The 17,579-nt window shown below is 38.8% G+C and overlaps 1 protein-coding gene across 2 annotated transcripts in view; it reads right to left on the bottom strand.

Moving 5' to 3' along the window:
- The window catches only part of MPPED1 (metallophosphoesterase domain containing 1), a 65,826-nt gene that overhangs the window by 28,108 nt on the left and 20,139 nt on the right, over positions 1–17,579 (bottom strand). For both annotated transcript variants that reach the window (XM_072850158.1, XM_072850166.1), the window contains exons 3-4: positions 17,327–17,508; positions 1,343–1,568 (exon numbers count right to left, since the gene is read on the bottom strand). In XM_072850158.1, the coding sequence (XP_072706259.1) occupies positions 1,343–1,568; positions 17,327–17,508 (408 nt within the window). The remainder of the gene's footprint in view (positions 1–1,342; positions 1,569–17,326; positions 17,509–17,579) is intronic.

The following is a 17,579-nucleotide window of genomic DNA, read 5'->3' as shown; positions in this document are numbered from 1 at the left end:
TACGAATATTGCAATGAAGATATGAAGTTGCCAGACATATTGTAAACAGAGCATAATTACAGTATTTACAGTTGAACATCAAAATGGGAAGAGATGCCAAGTAGCATTTCTCAGAAGTTAATATTGGGACTGATACCATCTAATATCTTCCCTAATAATTTGGAAAATGAAGTAAATTGTACATTGCTTGAATACACAGTAGACACAAGAGGAAGATGAACTACAACACAGCAGGTGGGTAGGTTGAAAAAAACCCAGAAAGATCTGGAGATCTAAGAGGGAGAGAGAGAAGGGTGCATTTAAGAGGGAAGCTATTTAATGTAGACAAATGTAGAATAATAAGCTCAGAGAAAATTAACACCCATCTCAAGTAACCAAATGGGAAAATGCCAATTTTCATTAAAAAAAAAAACAAACCAAGAGATTTCACAGTTTATTCACACGGAAAACTCACATTGGGGTATATGCATCAGGTTTGACAACTTGTTTGCTACATTCCAGCCTGATGTGATTTTAAAAGGAAGAATAACAGATTCCCTTAAAAACCTGCCTTTTAAAATAAATTTTTACTGATTTTAAATGTATACTGAATGCTCATAAAAGACCCAATTTACAGTCCTGTTAGTGGAAATAACATAGCAGTAATGTAACATAAGTACGAAACACAGAAGCAGCATACGAGGTCCAAGGCGGAGGTCAGGAAGCCAAAGCCCATCTGTCTCCGATACTGTCAAGGAATTCTAAGTGTTCACTCTACACAGGAGAGCAAAATCCATGAAATACTAGGTTGCCACTGATTTGTTGACTTTAGTTTAGAAGCTTAACTATGCCTTAAGGAAAGCTATTACTGTATAAAAGAAAGTAAGATTTTGAGGGATATTAAAAAAAAAGCCTAAACAAATACAGAAACAAGCTTGCTGCGTTAAATGACTGCTGCATACACTAATGAACCTTAAATATTATCTGTAGGATGGAAATCGTCAAAAGAATGTACCCTTGCAATAAAATTAACCTGTAATTATATAAACTCACTAAGTATAGAAAACATATTTTATGACACAAAAACCCCCTACATGGACTATCTTAGAGAACTGCTCCTGGCTGAGAGTTTAAAGAGCATACTATCTTTTTCCCCACCACTATTTGGTTAACAATACCCATAGTACGAGTACATTATTTTGTCACAGGAGTGATTCATTACAAGAAAATATAAAAACTTTATCAAACTGAGTATTACTTTTCTTCCTAACACAGCAATCCAAATAGAGCTGATGCATATGAAATGGCTGATGTGATAGCAATCAACAGTATTTTTTTTATGTATGCTTAAAAACCTGCTTACCAAGGGGAGCCATATATTCTGAATCCCCTCACCGTCACTTCAGAGTCTTGAAGATAGATGCAGTTTGTTAGAAGAGACTGTACATTTTCATAGCTCTCTGGCTTCAGCTTAGAGACAGAGGGGAAATAGTAAAAGTCCTGCTTGATTAAGTCAGCCATGAATTCCTGGTCAAAGGTCAATTCATGATTTCCTGCTATCACAATCTTGTATTCATAGGGCAGGCTACCTAAAACAGTGAAAAACAAACAAATTACTTGTTTTATGGAAAATCTGGTAAAAGAAAACAGACGCACAAACTATTATCGATTCCTATAATATGCTCACATATTTGGAACAATCGAGCATATCCCTACTGCGTGTTACTGTAATTCCTAGTGATTTCGGGTAAATGACATTACTGTCTTTTTCAGGGCACACTATGATTTAGCACGCTTAGCATTAATGTGTTGAAACTACTTTCAACTCATCAACCTTAAAAACCAGTCTGCAGACTTCTGCTCTACTATTTACTTCTAGTTAATTGCCATTTGTGCTGCACGTATCACTTACTGTGACAGTGATGATAACTCTTTGACGGAAATTAGGGTTCAAAGAAGACCGGCCGTAACGCTTCGTAAAATAATGTCAGCTCTCTTCTCCCAGAGCTGTGGTCTTTATCAGCTTGTACTGAGGAGGTCTTACAGAGTCAGAGCTTGCGTCAGCCAGAGGGGTCTGCTGCCCTGTTTGCCCTGACATTAAGATCAAGCCTTCAAGCAAGACAGGGATCGGGTTTAGCTGTCAAAACTCCACATCCCACAGAGAAGTCTCGCAGTTTGCCTCTATCCCATGTTTTTTCCTGCTCCATTTTCTCAGTGACTTCCTTAGATCCATGGACTATAATTTAAAGTGACTCATGTTCAAGAATATTTTACAACCCGTATTTAGTGAAAAACCTTACAACAACCTCCTGCTGAAGGCAAGAATATATATGCCCACACACGTGGGTTCTTCCGGAGAGGAGCACTGCAAGAGAAACTTTCCACCCGACTCCACATTTGGTTATCAACTGTATTCTGCCCTTGAGAGCAGGCATCACCTGTCTCAAAAAGCTCAACAGAAACCTAAGTGTATCTGAGAGGAAACAAAGACAGAAACTGTGTAAAGCTGCATTCGTTAGCTTTGCTTCTGCACTATTAATTTGCATCAGGATGAAGACAGTCAGAAAAGGAGATTGGGAGCAGAAAGAAATATTTTACTGAAAATGAGACCCACCTTGCACAGCAGCAATCTTGTCATTTTTTATTTTAAAAATGTATTGCTGATAACATAGAAACCTTGAGTGATGACCCCAAGCCTAACCTAGAGGTAGGATGTTTAGAGAATGTAAAACACAGGTCAATATGCAGTGGCAAAAGTTGGCATGAGTAGGACTTCAGAACAAAATGCAACAGCGTGATTTGGAGTTACAGAAACAGAAGACAGAGAATAGTGCTAGCCCAGAGGAGATGCCACATGGCTGAACTCATTATTTGCCAAATGAAAAGATCTGGGCAACTCCAAAGTTTAAGTTCCAGACACTTGTAACACCTGTGTTAGGAAAATTGACCGTACAGGTTCCTGTCTTTCCTGTGGACCCAATACACATGTGCCTTTAGAATATTTATTAACATAAACTCTTTTCAGATATTTATAATTACATGTTGAATGTTGGAGATTCAATTATTTACCTGAAAGACTACTTGAGATGTAAATTTTGACATTTTTGCTTCTGAAATGCTTAGCATTTTGCAGATGTGTACTGCATCTCTCCAAGTTTTCCAGGTGTGTGCACACATACACACACAAGTTAAAAATATTACTTACATGCTACAATATGTATGGGCATCTCCAGGTCTTAAAGCATTCTTGGGAAATAAGAGAATAAAGAAATCCTGTATGCCGCAATATTGTTAACAATTCCATTTCTATTCTGTTTTGTAAATCTTTTCCAGCTCATCTGATCCATCCATCTAGCAGCCAAGAACCTGTATGAGCTGGTTATAGTTGTTGCTTCCACTAATGTATTTATGTCATGTTGCTGTCTGTGGGTGTTACTTAGGCAAATTAGCAAATTACTCTAAATGTACAGTTACATTTATTATAGTGGCGGCCAGAAGCGCTGCTGTAGTTAGAGGTCTGTCAGCTTTTCAATTAACAACTGTGTTTTTGATGAGTTTGCAGCTCAGTTCTTTCTCCTTTCATTCCATACCAGGCGGCAACTTGCTAAACCTATTTCCCTCTCTTTGTCTCCACAAGCCCTCTTTACCCTTTAAATCTTAATTTTCTGTCTACCTTTAAATCTTAATTTTTTGTCTAACACAGGTATTTGTTTGCTGCTTGCACGTGAATTTAACAATATTTTGTTTAAACTTTGTTCCTTAGAAGACTTATGAACATGCTTCATTTTTACTCCAAGTGCTCTCAAAGTGCAAAGTCAACCTTAGGTATGAATCTTCGAAACCTTGTTCTTGGCTGGGCACCACTGTCATGAACTGTATGTGTAAGACATCCTTGGAGAGGCTGCAGATGAAGACCCTCAGCTATCAGACCACAATATTGATTACACATTTCCCATCTTCCCTGCTTCCAGTGTGACCCATATTTACCAATGCTCACTCTAGCCCATGTGCAGAAGTCAACACTGAATGCTAAACATCTCTCTGCACTAAAGGCATGGTCCTCCTACCACTGACCTCAGAGGGACCAACACCACCTTACTGCAGCAGGACAACAGTCCAACATGATGTGTCAGCACAATCCTGAGAAATGTTGAATGTTTCGAGTGCCTTTTTATAGCATGAAGATCCACCAAACATTAGCAATATCTGATCAATATTTACCTAAAAACTACCTTAAAGCAGGAATTCTGTCCTACGTCTGACCTACAACTTCTTCCTTTTCCTTTTTATCTGTTATTATTCAAATTATTCTGTATTTTCTTATTCCATTATGTCCTTCCAACACAAGTACATGGTTTTCCATCCCTAGGCACAGACTACTGCACAATTTGTAGCCTTGGCTCGGTCCTTGGCTAGGACCAAGATCTCACCAAGAGCACATAGCCTAATAGCTGTTGTATGGCTGTGTTTCTACATCTGTCCACAGGTTTAGAACAACCACTTTTCCGTCTATTATTTTTTGTGCCACCAGCTCTTGATAAGAGATAATTCAAACACTTCCAGGTTGACCAGTTTATTCCCACACCTGCTAGTGAGTGCTAATGACAAGCTGGGTAGAAAAGACATCAGGCACATCTCCTGTCCCTTGTTAAACAAAATGAGCTGAGAATGTTGAATTCCCACTCATGCAGGTTTTCATGGCTTCTTGTAACAACTGCATTTTGCTAAGAAAGATTCCTTTCTTTGCGACATACCCATTGCAGTGGGTTCCTTTTGTCTTCCATTTACAAACTCCATGAAAATAAGCCTTAGTAAAGGCACTGGCTAACATTTTCATTTGCTAAGCTGTTTTCCTTTTTTTTCTTCTTCTTCTTCTTTTCCAAAATAGCCATATGCTAAATGTTAAGTTCCCTGACCGCTCATCCATGTAGGCACCAATGGTAGCACTAGAGCGACCTTGAGTGTATCAAGGGTGACTGACAGCCCTGAGATAGCAGTGAAAGGGATGCAGCCCTGATGGTACCTCCTCAATCCTCCGAGGGAGGGGGCTCACTGCACTGGTGGGAGTGGATGCATCCCACAGTCAGCACAACACTGCATGGCTCGTGCTGCAAGCATGGCTCCAGCTTCTGTGACCACAGGACACTTTTTGAAGAACAAGGACTGATGCACAGCGATGGCATTCCCCTGGCAAACTGGGGCAAGAGCGTCTTTCCCAACAGGTTCACTAATACAGTGGGAAGAGTTTTAAATCAGGTGTGTTGGGGAAGGGTTGTCATGCTGTGAAGAGAAGTGAAGGCATGGAGGCAGTAAGGAAGCAGCTGGGCGACAACAGGATGGCAGAGGCTCTTGCATTACCCTTGCAAAAGCAGCCTCACTGGGGCTCCTCTCAGGTACCTGTATGCACACACACACATACACACACAGCGTGGGGTACAACCAGGAGGAAGAATTCCATGCACAGTGGAGAGCTGTGACACCTCTGAGATTATGAAGACATGGTGGGATAGCTCACCTGACTGGAGTGCTGCAATGGAGGGACACAGGCCTATCACCTGTCTATCACAGGTCTATCACCTTTGAAAAGTCAGGGGGATTGGAGAAGTTCCCAATGGGTGGGAAAAGGCAAATGTCCCACCCATCCTCAAGAAAGGCAAGAAGGGGAATCTGGGGAACTACAGCCCATCAAGCCTCACATCAGGCCTGGGAAAATTATAGAACAAATCTCCCATAGAGTAATTTTCCAAGCATGTACAGGTCAGGAAAGTGATTGGGAACAGCCATCATTGATTTAACATGGGTAAATCATACCTGACTAATGCAATTGCCTTCTATGAGATGACTGGCCCTGTGGATAAGGGAGAGCATTGGATTTTTTCGCCTTGATTTTAGCCTTTGACACGATCTCCCACAGCATCATTATAGCCAAATTGGTGAGATAAGGATGGATGATAAGGTGAGTCAAGTATCACCTGAAAGTATCACCTGGGCTCAAAGGGCTAGAATCAGTGGTACAAAGTCCACCTAGCAGTCAGTCACTAGAGGCATCCCTCAGCTAGTGATGCTGGGGCCAATGCTGCTTCCCTTCTTTATTGACAGCCTGGATGATCTGATGGAGTGCACTTTCCGCAAGTTTGCAGACAACACCAAATTAGGGGTGGGGATCTGCCAACCCACTCTGGAGGGCATGTCTGCTATTCGGAGGAACCTTCAAAGGCTGGCAAAATGGGCTGACAGGAACCTCATAAACTTCATGAAAAGCAAATGCGAAGTCCTGCACCTAGAATGGAGTAACTTCATTCAACAAGACTCAGCAGTGTGTCTTTGTGGCAAAGACAGCCAACCATATCCTGGCCTGTATTAGTAACAGCAAAACCAGCTGAACAAAGGGAGTGATCTTTCTCCTCTATCCAGCACTTGTGAGACCACATCTGGAGTGTGGTGTCCAGTTCTGGGTTCCTCAGTAGAAGAAAAACTATCGATAAACTGAAGCAAGTCCAGCAGAGGGCCACCAAGATAGTTGGGGAATGTGGCATATGGGGAGAGGCTGAGATCTGAGTCTGTTCAGCCTAGAGAAGATGAAGGGAAGACCTTACTGCTGTCTGCAACTACCTGATCTCAGGATAAAGAGAAGGCAGAGCTAGGTTCTTCTCAGAGGTGCACACAGATACAACAAGAGGCAACAGACACAAGTGGGAACATGGTATAAGGAAAGAATTTTACCACGAGGATGGTCAAAAAGTAGAATAGGTGCCCAGAGCAGCTGTGAAATCTCCACCCTTGGAGATACTCAAAATTCAACTGGACAAGGTTCTGAGCAGTCTGCTCTAACTAGGCCTGCTGTGAACAGGAGGCTGGACTCAATGACCTCCAGAGGTCCCCTCCATCCTGTGCAGTGCTAGGTTTCTGGAAAACAATACAAGACAATACACTGGAAAACAAACAGGAATTTTAAAGAACCTGCAATGCTGAAAGAAAATAAAAACTAATTTCGTGTTGTGAGTCTAATGGAACAAATCTATGGTAGACAAGCAATTTAACAGGACTAGAGGGTATGTTCCATTAACTTTGGTGTAAGTTTCTCGTACTATCCATTTAGCAGATGAGTAGGACTAAATACCCAACTGATAGCCAATTAACATTTGATGCTAACATATGGCTTTGCTGGTGGGCAGGTAGCAAATTTGGTATTAATACAGAAGCTCTATGTATACAAAGATATTAAAGAAAAGTTATGGCTGTCACAGGAATTCTGCACGCATATCCAGGACAAAATTCATTCCCCAGTAAAATTAAGGCAGCAAGCATGTAAGAAATAGATCTGCCCTTCAGGGGTGCCAAGAAACACATGCAAGAACATATGCTATGGGAGTCAAAGATGTATTTTCAAACCAAAAAAAAAAGGAAAAGTTATGAATTTGGGGGAAAGCTACATTTTTTTTCTGATCTCTTATTTTGACTAGCCAAAACAAGGCAAGTGGTTTTGCCCAAAGACCGGGGATCCCCCTGTTCTTGGCACCTGAGAAGCTTCTGCTAAAGTATCCCTGTAACCTGGAGACAAACTACAAATAGAATTGGTTGGAAAATTTTACCTATATAGTTTTCTGTATTAAAATTATTAAAATACCACTTGGATGGAATGGGATATATTTGGAAATTCATGTAGTGATTCTGACATTACCAAGGAAACAAAATGAAGCAAAATGTCAGTTTAAAATATTTTGGGATGAACAAAAGTTTCATTTCTAAGCAAGATTTCACATTTTTTTCTAAAATAAGGGGTTTTTTCCTCCCATAATGTCTAACTCACAAGAAATTAAAATTATTTTCCTCCATAATCAACCTCTAGGCACTTCATCCTATTTGGATTTGGAATCAACAGAAATGTTTACATATCAAAATTCTGTCAGAAATACACTGGCTCCAATTCAGTCCTGGGCTTCAGGGCTTTCTCTTTCAGGCCACATCCAACTTTTGCTTTCTGCCAATTTGGAATGGGGCTCCAAGCCATCATCCACTCTTTCAGCCTCTATCTTAACATGGGATGAGAGATTTTTCCCTTCCTTTTCCTTCTTCTCTGCTACATGGTTCTTCATCTTTTCTGCCTCATTTTTCCCTCTCCTTTCCTTTTTGTAATCTCCCTCTGTATGCAGAAAAATGCTGGAGACAAATTATCTTGTACTTAATTCAGCAGTTTTAGCAAAGGGTATCTTTTTCTTACAGAAACAAAACCTGTAGAAGTACGATGCTTTACACATCTGTATGCTTGTCTCCCAATAACCCTCTGAAAATGCCCAACAGATTCAAAAGTCATTTACTATATTCAGTAGAGGAGTAAAGGCCTTAAAGATAATTATGTTCCCTTGAGTTTCCTGAAAGTAAGTGTCTAAGAAGATTAATGCCCAGTCTGAAGGAGAGGCTTCAAAGGAATGTCTCCTTGATGTGAGACACCTATGAGACACCTAAGAACCCACAGAAGGTCTATGACACAAAATCCAAGAAGTCAGGTAGGAGTGGTTCTGCTCCCAGAACAACTCATCACACAAAAAATTCTGCCCTGAATATCCTAAATCAATGTAATTTATTATTCTTTGAGATTATTTTACAATCAAAAAGCCTGGGATATCATATTTAGCTTATATATAGCCAGATGATATTATCATCTTACTAACTTCTTAAGTACATACATGGAGTTTTTGTCAGTTATGGCAAGCGCTCCTCAGAAAGTTTCTTAGCCTTTGTTTGCTTAGTATAAGAAGAATCTGATAGTAGTTCTGGTAATATAACATGTATGCGAATACATATATTGTTTAGCTAGTAACATCTTTGTTTATTCCGTTCATTACTGTATATTACTAATTAAGAAAATCAACTGAACATCTAATTTTTTGCATGTTTATGCACCAATTACAAAATTATTACAGCAATTCTTAACTTCTAAACTACAGTAGGTCCTTTTTATGGTGAACATAATTTTTACAAAATAACTTGAAATGCTGGGGAACCATTACTTGAACGACAAACTGCATAATGCAAAGCACTGAACAATGTGCCTTTGTTTGCTATTTCTCTGCATCTGAGTTTGTTCAAAGTAGAATTCTGTGTGCTTAAAGGTTCATCCTGTTCCATCGGCAAGTGTTCTTCTCTGTAAATTAGATCAACGCTGCAAATAATTCAAAAGCAAATGCATGATGTTTATACTCCAGGCTCCTCTTGTACTAAGAGGCTAGGCATCTTTATCAACCAGTGACCTCCTTTGCAGCTTACAATTGTTATCAACTTGCAACTTCACCAAGATAAATGCAAACTTGTACAAGCAGATTGCTTTGCTTCTCTCCTGGTATTGTACTGAGCAGGATTTTTAGTATTCATTAAAAGCAGTGACAATCATATAAGTGCCCACTTAATGCTTTTCCCCTCTCATTTCAACCTTTTAGAATACAGCAGTGAGTGATATAGTAAAAAGACCGCATAACTGCCTCAGATTGCTTTTTAGCATCTCTTTGACAGTTCTGTGTTTAAACACTGGGGCTGATGTCTGGGAAATTCACATTAACATATTTTTTGTATGGTGTGTAATCTGGAATAACATTGTAAATGAACACTCCCTCCTAAGTCATCTGTAACCTGCTAGCTCTAGACATTCTTGCATTGTAAAAGCCAGTAATTATATCAAACACTAAAACAGCAAACACATACAATACTACTCATATTTGCAAAACAGGATTTCTTAAATAGATAAAGGCAAATAAAACTAAAAAATATCTGATAATAGGCCAACTTAGGCTCTTGATATACTGTGTTTTATACGCACCCACACATACGTAATAATAATTGGCAAAAATTACTTCTAAAGGAAAAGTGGCTTCGTTTTACACTGGTTTATTTAATCACCCTATAATTATGCAGAACCAACCCAATGCATGCAGCAAACTAGGCCATTAGAGTAGCTGTAGTGAGTCACACCAAGAGATTATGTAGCTCTGTACCTTCTGTCCACTAGTGGTCAGTAACAGACGCCTAGAAAATTGTACGACTGCAAGGTTTGCCCAGATTGAACCTTCCTTTTATATGTCCCCTTAGATTATGGCAATTGATGGTTTGAGAACCCCCATCTATGTAAGCCACAGGGTCCATTTTCATAAATATTTGTTCTTTTTCACTTCCTGGAATAGTTATAGTCTTAAACAATATACCTTCCTGAGGAGATAAATTTCTACAACAGCTTTTCTGCTGTTTAGAATATTCTAGTTTTGGTTTACAACATGTATCTGGGGACAATGAAAGCAAAGGAGATAAGAGAACTCTGTTAAAAAGTAACAGTTAAAAAGTATTTTAGATTTCCTACATGGATCTCTCTGCACACTGATACAGATTCCTCTTCAGATCTTCAGATCCCACAAAGGTGTTTTCAGTATCTCCCAGTTGTCACCTTCTGGAAGGGAAGACTACAAAGAGCTGTGTGTCGTGTCACCGTAAAAGGTGCACAGCACTAATAACAATGCTTAATGTTTGTGTATAGTGCTTTGCAATAGGTGTTCAAAGTGCTGTACTGAGAATAATTAATCCTCCAACACATTCATGTGGTAGGTAGATCAAGCATCATTTTCACAATTTTACAAGGGGGAACAATAAAGAGGCTGTCGAATCTGAAGAGGACTAACTAGAATTTGGTTGCCTGTCTTCCTCAGGCTCTTTCAAATATCTCCGCCAGAAGCAATGACAGTTCACAGAATCATATTCCAGATCCTTCAGTTCCCTGGCTGCTCCCTGCACTTCTGGGCCATACTGCCTTCCTAAAGCTACATGAGTCTGCTAGTCTGGAATAAGACTGGGTATTTTTACTCACTTGCTTATTTTGGGGGTCAGGGATCTCAATATTTATGAAAATCACAGGATGTTTTTAGGTGAGTCATCCCAGAGACTCAGAATCTTGAAGTCTGGCTACTTTCCACTCCATCAGTGGAAAGAAGCAACCTCAGTATTAGTACAAAGTGCAAGAAATCCCCCAAAAGCATACATGTGTTTGGAAGGAGGGAATGAAGGAAAAATCCTTTAGCACCTACCGCTCCTATAGCTTCTACAGCTTCTCACCACTAGCATGGGAGGAATACCTGGAAAACAGTTGTTCTGGGTCATCTTCCCAATACAGGGATGTAGCTTAAATATTCCCTGAGACTCCCAGCAGCCAGTTTAACGTTCAGAAGTCTTCAGGACATATTAACTCCCCAGAACTGGAGAAATACTGGAAGAGTGTCTTGCAGTGCACTTTTCTGCGCTGTACTGTCTGAGCCTTAAATGTACAAACGGATCTGAGCCATCACACATTTAAGAAATGCAATAAAAACCAGCACTTTTTTTAGTATGCCCAGTCTTTTAAAAATGACATCTGTTCTAAATCCCTACACAGCTCAATGTTTTTCACTGCATTTCCAAAGCCATTCTTTTGTAAATAGATAATTAGTGCTTAAATACTTCTTTCAAGGGGTTTCTACATTAACATAAAAATAGTGTAATTACCGATGGTCAAAATGGCATGACTACAATTTATAAATTCTAATTTCTTTTGCTGCTCTGAAGCTGATTTCCTTTCTTCTTCAACACAATTTTAATCTGTTTTAAATGTGAGTATTATTGAACCTAAAAATATAAAATACCTGTTAAGAGAGGAAGAAAAATAAATACCATTATTTTGCAAGATTGAACAGTAAAGCAAAAGTAAAGCTAAGCCTAGTGTTTCAGGCTTTTCTGAAGATCTTTTATTTTTTATCAAGAACTTAAAAGTAGGGATGATGTTTATTGACCAAAATTAGCTAATTTTGTTCTACAATCTAATATTAGAAACACGTAATTCTAGTAGTGCTAGTTACCACAGCTGAGAAGGCATCTTCACTCTAAAATACTTTTTAGGCTGAAATAAAAATATTATCCTTTGAGCTGAATCTGCCCAGGTCAATTCCTGAAGTGCATGTCAAATTATTTAATCCATTTTTTTTCTGTGTGTAGGATATGCAAGTAAGATTAACATTTTCAGGAAAATACTCTGAAGAGCTAATTATTGTTTTCCACTACAATGCAAAGCCACCTTCTATTTTTTTATTTCAAATTTAGCTTGAACTTGAATTTCAACTAGGAAGACTGTCATTGACATGGGAAAATCTCAAGCAAACATACTGAAACAATGGATATTATAAAATGTGTTAGTTTAAGTAATCTTTCCAATCCATGCACAGAAGAGAATTCTCAGAGAGAATATGGAAGTATGTGTCGCAGCTTATATCATAGATCAGCTATTTAGTTAAATTTCCAGGGAAGTAACCCACAAGCTCAAAGTGACAGTGGGTCCTGGAGCGTACACAATTTGGAAATGGTATTACAGACTTGAGCAAGGGGAATTACAAGAGCAACTGAGCCAAGCAGGCAATTTCCAGTGCCAACAATAATGGTTTTGGAGCCATTATTTGATGACTGCACTAAAGCAGGACACGTGTCTTTGTATTTGTCCTACAACACAGTTGATTTATATGCAGGTAGGGAATAAATAACAAAAAAATAATGAAAAAGCTGAGGACAAGGATAGCTACAGTGCATAGTGAGCGTGATATACCTTACGATATAATCTACCTTATCTAGCCTTGATCACATAGAATCATAGAATGGTTTGGGCTGGAAGGGACCTTTAAAGATCATCTAGTCCAACCCCCCTGACATAAGCAGGGACATTTTTCACTAGATAAGGTTGCTCAAAGCCCCATCCAACCTGACTTTGAACATTTTCAATGATGGGACATCCACAACCTCTCTGGGCAACCTGTTCCGTGTCTCACCACCCTCATTGTAAAAAATCCTTTCCTTATATCCAATCTAAATCTACCCTCTTTCAGTTTAAAACCGCTGCTCCTTGTCCTGTCACTACAGGCCCTGGTAAAAAGTCTTTCTTCATCTTTCTTACAAGCCCTGTTTATACATTGAAAGGCTGCAGTAAGGTCTCCCCAGAGCCTCCTCTTCTCCAGGCTGAACAACCCCAACTCTCTCAGCCTTTCTTCACAGGAGAGGTGTTCCATCCCTCTTGATCATTTTCATGGCCCTCCTCTGGACCTGCCCTAACAGGTCCATATATTTAGAAACAATTCCCCCGAATTATTTTCAGCTGTTTAAAGTGATGTCATTAAAATCTCCTGGACGTAGTAGAAAATTAGCATATGTTCAAAGCTGTCATACCATGCATCCTTATAATGTCATTAGAAAGTTTCACTGGCCTCATGGCCTTCTGCTTGGCCCTACCATAATACATATTTTGTACTTCATTTTTTCTGATTCTTCAAAATTGGATTTTCAAATTTGGAAGAAAAATACAGTCAGAGAAGAAACTAGGTAAAAAAAGGAAAAAATGAAAAATAAAAACAGCAGAAAGGTCAATTCGGGAAAAGAAGGGAGGGTTGGCACCATTGGCAAGCTTTGTAAACTGACTATTCATCCCTTTTTCCCTTCTTTTTCTAAGCTACCCTGAATAAGGGTAGCAACATAGAAATCTGACTTGCAAAAGTACATCATGATACCGCATGACTGGGCAATAAGAGGACAGATGAAACTGAATAGATATTTATGCAGAATAATTCAAGTGCTGGAAAAAATATACCAACTATAGATACACACTGATGGGTTCTGAACTAGGTATTACCATTCAGGAAAGAGTTCATAGAGTTATAATAGGCAATTTTATGAAAATGCCATCTCATTGTTCAGTCACAGTCAAAAATAAAAACAGAATAATCCACAACACTAGAAAGGAAAAGAGAACAAACTAGGAAATTTCATTATGCCAGGAGATAAATCTGTGGTATTCTCAGATCATGTGCAGTTCTGGTCTCACCATTTTTAAAAGGATATAGAACAAAGAGGTACAAAGAGTGACATAGATGATCAAAGGCATTTCAGGACTTCCAAACAGTCTTCAGCCTGAAAAATATCTTAAGGGCAGATATGGGAAGAGCCTATAAATTCTTATGCAGAATGCAGAATGAAGTTGTTCACTTGCCTCTTCCAGTATTAGGAAATACCAAACGAAACTAGTAGGTGACAGGTTCAAAATAAGCAAAGTTCTTCACACAATCCATATCACAATGTGGAACTCTGATGCAGGATTGTGTCGGCACTCAAAATTTGCATAGATCCAAAAGGCAATTAAAAAACTCAGAGAAGGAAAATCTATATATTAAATACAAAGTAATGCTGTGGCTCAAGAAGTCCTTGGACTGCCTACCAGAGAAAGCTGAGAAAATATGCACATCCAGTTATCACCAGCATTTAATCTCCTCCAGAGAGCTAGGCATCAACCTAGCCCTAGTAAAACCTCAAATCCCTCCCTGGGGAGGGGGCTTTAAGAAAAAGAAAAGTGAAAGAAAACAACTAATTAACAAAAAGAACAACGTGAAATGAAATTAAGTGGAGGGCTTTAGGGGTCAGAGGATAAAAAGTATAAAACTAGGTGACTAAGGGCCAGACAAAGCAGAGCACCTTGGCTGCTAGCCAGAGTCAAAGACAATACTGGGCTAGAGAGACATATTATCTGAGCTGGTACAGACCCTCCTGTGTACCCACATACAGTTAGCCTAAAAAAGAGAGAACATATTTTAGGGTATGACTCAGCAAGCCAACGTGCCTCTATTAGCACAACACTTGAGCATGTGCTCGATATAACCATAAGGTCCATGGAAGTTAATGATGTTAATGTAAAATATACTTTGCATCAGACAGGCACAGAAATTTTATGTAGAACAGAAAGACAAAATCTGAACTTGCTGAAGGGCCCCTTGAAAAGATGAAATAGGCCGATAGAGTTGAGTTGCAAGACCCAAGAGGGCACGACAGAACAGAAAGCTACAAGGTAGGAATCAATGCTACACATAAAGATACAGTGCAAAAGCAGTAGTAGGATATGTATCTAGTGCCTAAGAGGAAGCTGAGATCAAGGGAAGGTGTAACAAACAAATATTCTAGGGTTTACTCCAAGGTGTAAACAAAGTTATAGTCTAATAATGGCAGAAGACATAGACTTGAAACAGAACAAAATAACTAAGTGGGAAGGTGAGCCCTGTGCTATGGGATGAAGGAACGGACAGGGAAATTTGGTGGCAGCAGGTAAGAATGACAGTGGAGGTAAAAGTCTGTGCCAGTCTGTCAATTACTCAAGAAACTAGTAAAATGTTAAGACAAGGAAGAAGGAGAAGGTTGGGTAAGCTGTGGGAGTTGCAAAATCGTGACAGGTACTGGAAGCAGCTATCTAGAAAAATCAGAACTGCTGGAGTCTACTGCCTTTCACAACAAAATGGACAACCAGCAAAAACTTTTGAAATTTCTTCTTCTCAAATAGAACACTTTTAACCATTTTACCATTTACTATAGATTTTGCAAACAGTCAAGGTATTCAAGAGTTGATAAATTGTTCATTTAAAACAAAAAAAACTTTCAAAAAAGCTAAAGTTTCAATTTCAAAATCTCATTTAATTAATATTAATTAAATAATTTTTTTTTTAAAGTTTACAATTTTGAACTGGAACAAAACTTTAAATGCTAGCTGAATTAAACCTACCTAGTGACCCCAAAACATTTTTCTATTGCATTTTCTGGAATGAATTTAAAAATTAAGTTAAATTTTGCATTTTTTCAAATTGCCAAGAAACTAAAAAAAAATCCTGAACTTGCTAAATTTGCATATCTCAAAGATGCTCTTGCAAAAATATAACTCAAACCACAAAGATCACCTTTTCCCAAACTGCACACTACCATGAAATTGGCAGCATGCCTGAAAAGTCAGAAAATTAAGCTTTGTTTTGGAATAAAAATGATGAAAAGACCATCACAGAAATGCCTTGGGAAGTCTCCCTACCATACTGAGAGGATTTCAGCTTAAGGACTTCCTCAGAACACTGTACAGCTGTGACCAGCAGGGAGGCAGATGGAGAACCAGGGAGACAAAAACTGTGCAGCAAGTAATGTGTAGCCCCCATCCTTGCTCACTAGCAGTATCCCAAAGCACTTTTCTTCCCACACTAGCAGATAAATAAAATGGGTATTATTTAGAAGGGATAACCATATGGTTTGTATAATCTTCATATGCTATTTTCAGTACATTATTATAATATATGGTAGAGACCTACAAAATAGGATTAAAATTTGCTTTCTCTTTTGCAACCAACCTGTTCCATTTGGGTACAGAGACAGAGGTGAGGGAACTGTAACAGAGTATGTTACTTCCACATGCTGTCCCTACCTTAAAACTCATAGAAAAATGCACTTGTTCCATGTGGGATGTATTATTAGGTCCCCAAGCTCAAATAAATATTTATCAGCCTTGCTGATAATTATTTGCTAGTAAATATTTAAATTGTGAAGTCCTGACTTTTTTTTATATTCCATTTCAGCCTACACGCACCTGTCTGCTTTGTGCCTTCCCAGTGTGGAATACTGTAATACGTAGCAAAAAAGACAGGAGAAATGCAAAAATATCAACTACAGGAAAGAAAATCAACCTAAAAACTGAAATCCATTATCCTTAAACTGTGTCCTTTCTCTCTCCAACTCCTTCATTTCCTCTCACCCTTTTTTTGATAATGAAGTATCAGGATCCAGAACCCATTTTTATTCTAAATTAAGGTATCCACACTGCTGCAGGAACAATACCCATCAGGGTTTTTGTCTGGACACAGTGTATGCTTTCCAATTTTCACTGTCATTTTTTTTAGCATATACAAAACATTGCAGAAGCACATGTAAATCACCACTCTCTTGCCCAGTGGAACAGAATTTCAGTTACCAATGCCAACAGTTGCCTACAGAAGGCATCTACATCTGGTCTGCTACATCCAAGACAGCAACCACAGGCACACGTTTTGCTTTGTTTGGAATTCATCACTGTGGTGCAGCTGAGCCTCAGATAAAAAAACTATGAGCCTCCGGGGTTAAACAGACAAATGTTTTCAGTCACAACAACTTTTTTTGCGGGGAAGCAAAGCCATAACAATGTATGTAAGAGGTTTTATGTAAATCATTAAAGGCCTACTGACTTAAATTGTTACTAACACCAAGAAGTTGCTTAATGTACACTTGAGAGTGTGAAGGCAGAACAGATGAATAGTCTCACAAATCTTATTTGCTCAGTTGGAAAAATGCAAAAATATTTGTTAAAAAAAAAAAATCTGATTCCTGCTCATTGCCATTCAAATTTAAAAGTCAAATTAATATTCATCATTTCTGAGTACATGATGGTTTTTACTGGGAGGCAGAAGGGGCAGATACAATCAGTAAACAAATTTACTTTCAAATCCACACAGAATTCAATACCTACCTAGCCACTCGTTGAATTTTTTTACTTCACTAGGAAGTCCCAGCTCAGTAAAATCACCAGCATGTATTAACACATCTCCATATGGCATTTGGATGGGATCAGTTCTTGAGTGAGTATCAGAAATACAGACAAATCGTGTATATCCTGGAGGTTTGGGAGCATCATGGGGCACCGGATCAACCCTGCAGGAAACGCATCATAACAAGGTTATAAAGTACTTATGTACTTCTTAGTGTCTACTTTGCAATTCTAA

Source organism: Ciconia boyciana, chromosome 1 (genome assembly GCF_034638445.1).
Source record: "Ciconia boyciana chromosome 1, ASM3463844v1, whole genome shotgun sequence".
Taxonomy (NCBI): domain Eukaryota; kingdom Metazoa; phylum Chordata; class Aves; order Ciconiiformes; family Ciconiidae; genus Ciconia; species Ciconia boyciana.
This window is presented reverse-complemented; position numbering and strand designations above follow the sequence as displayed.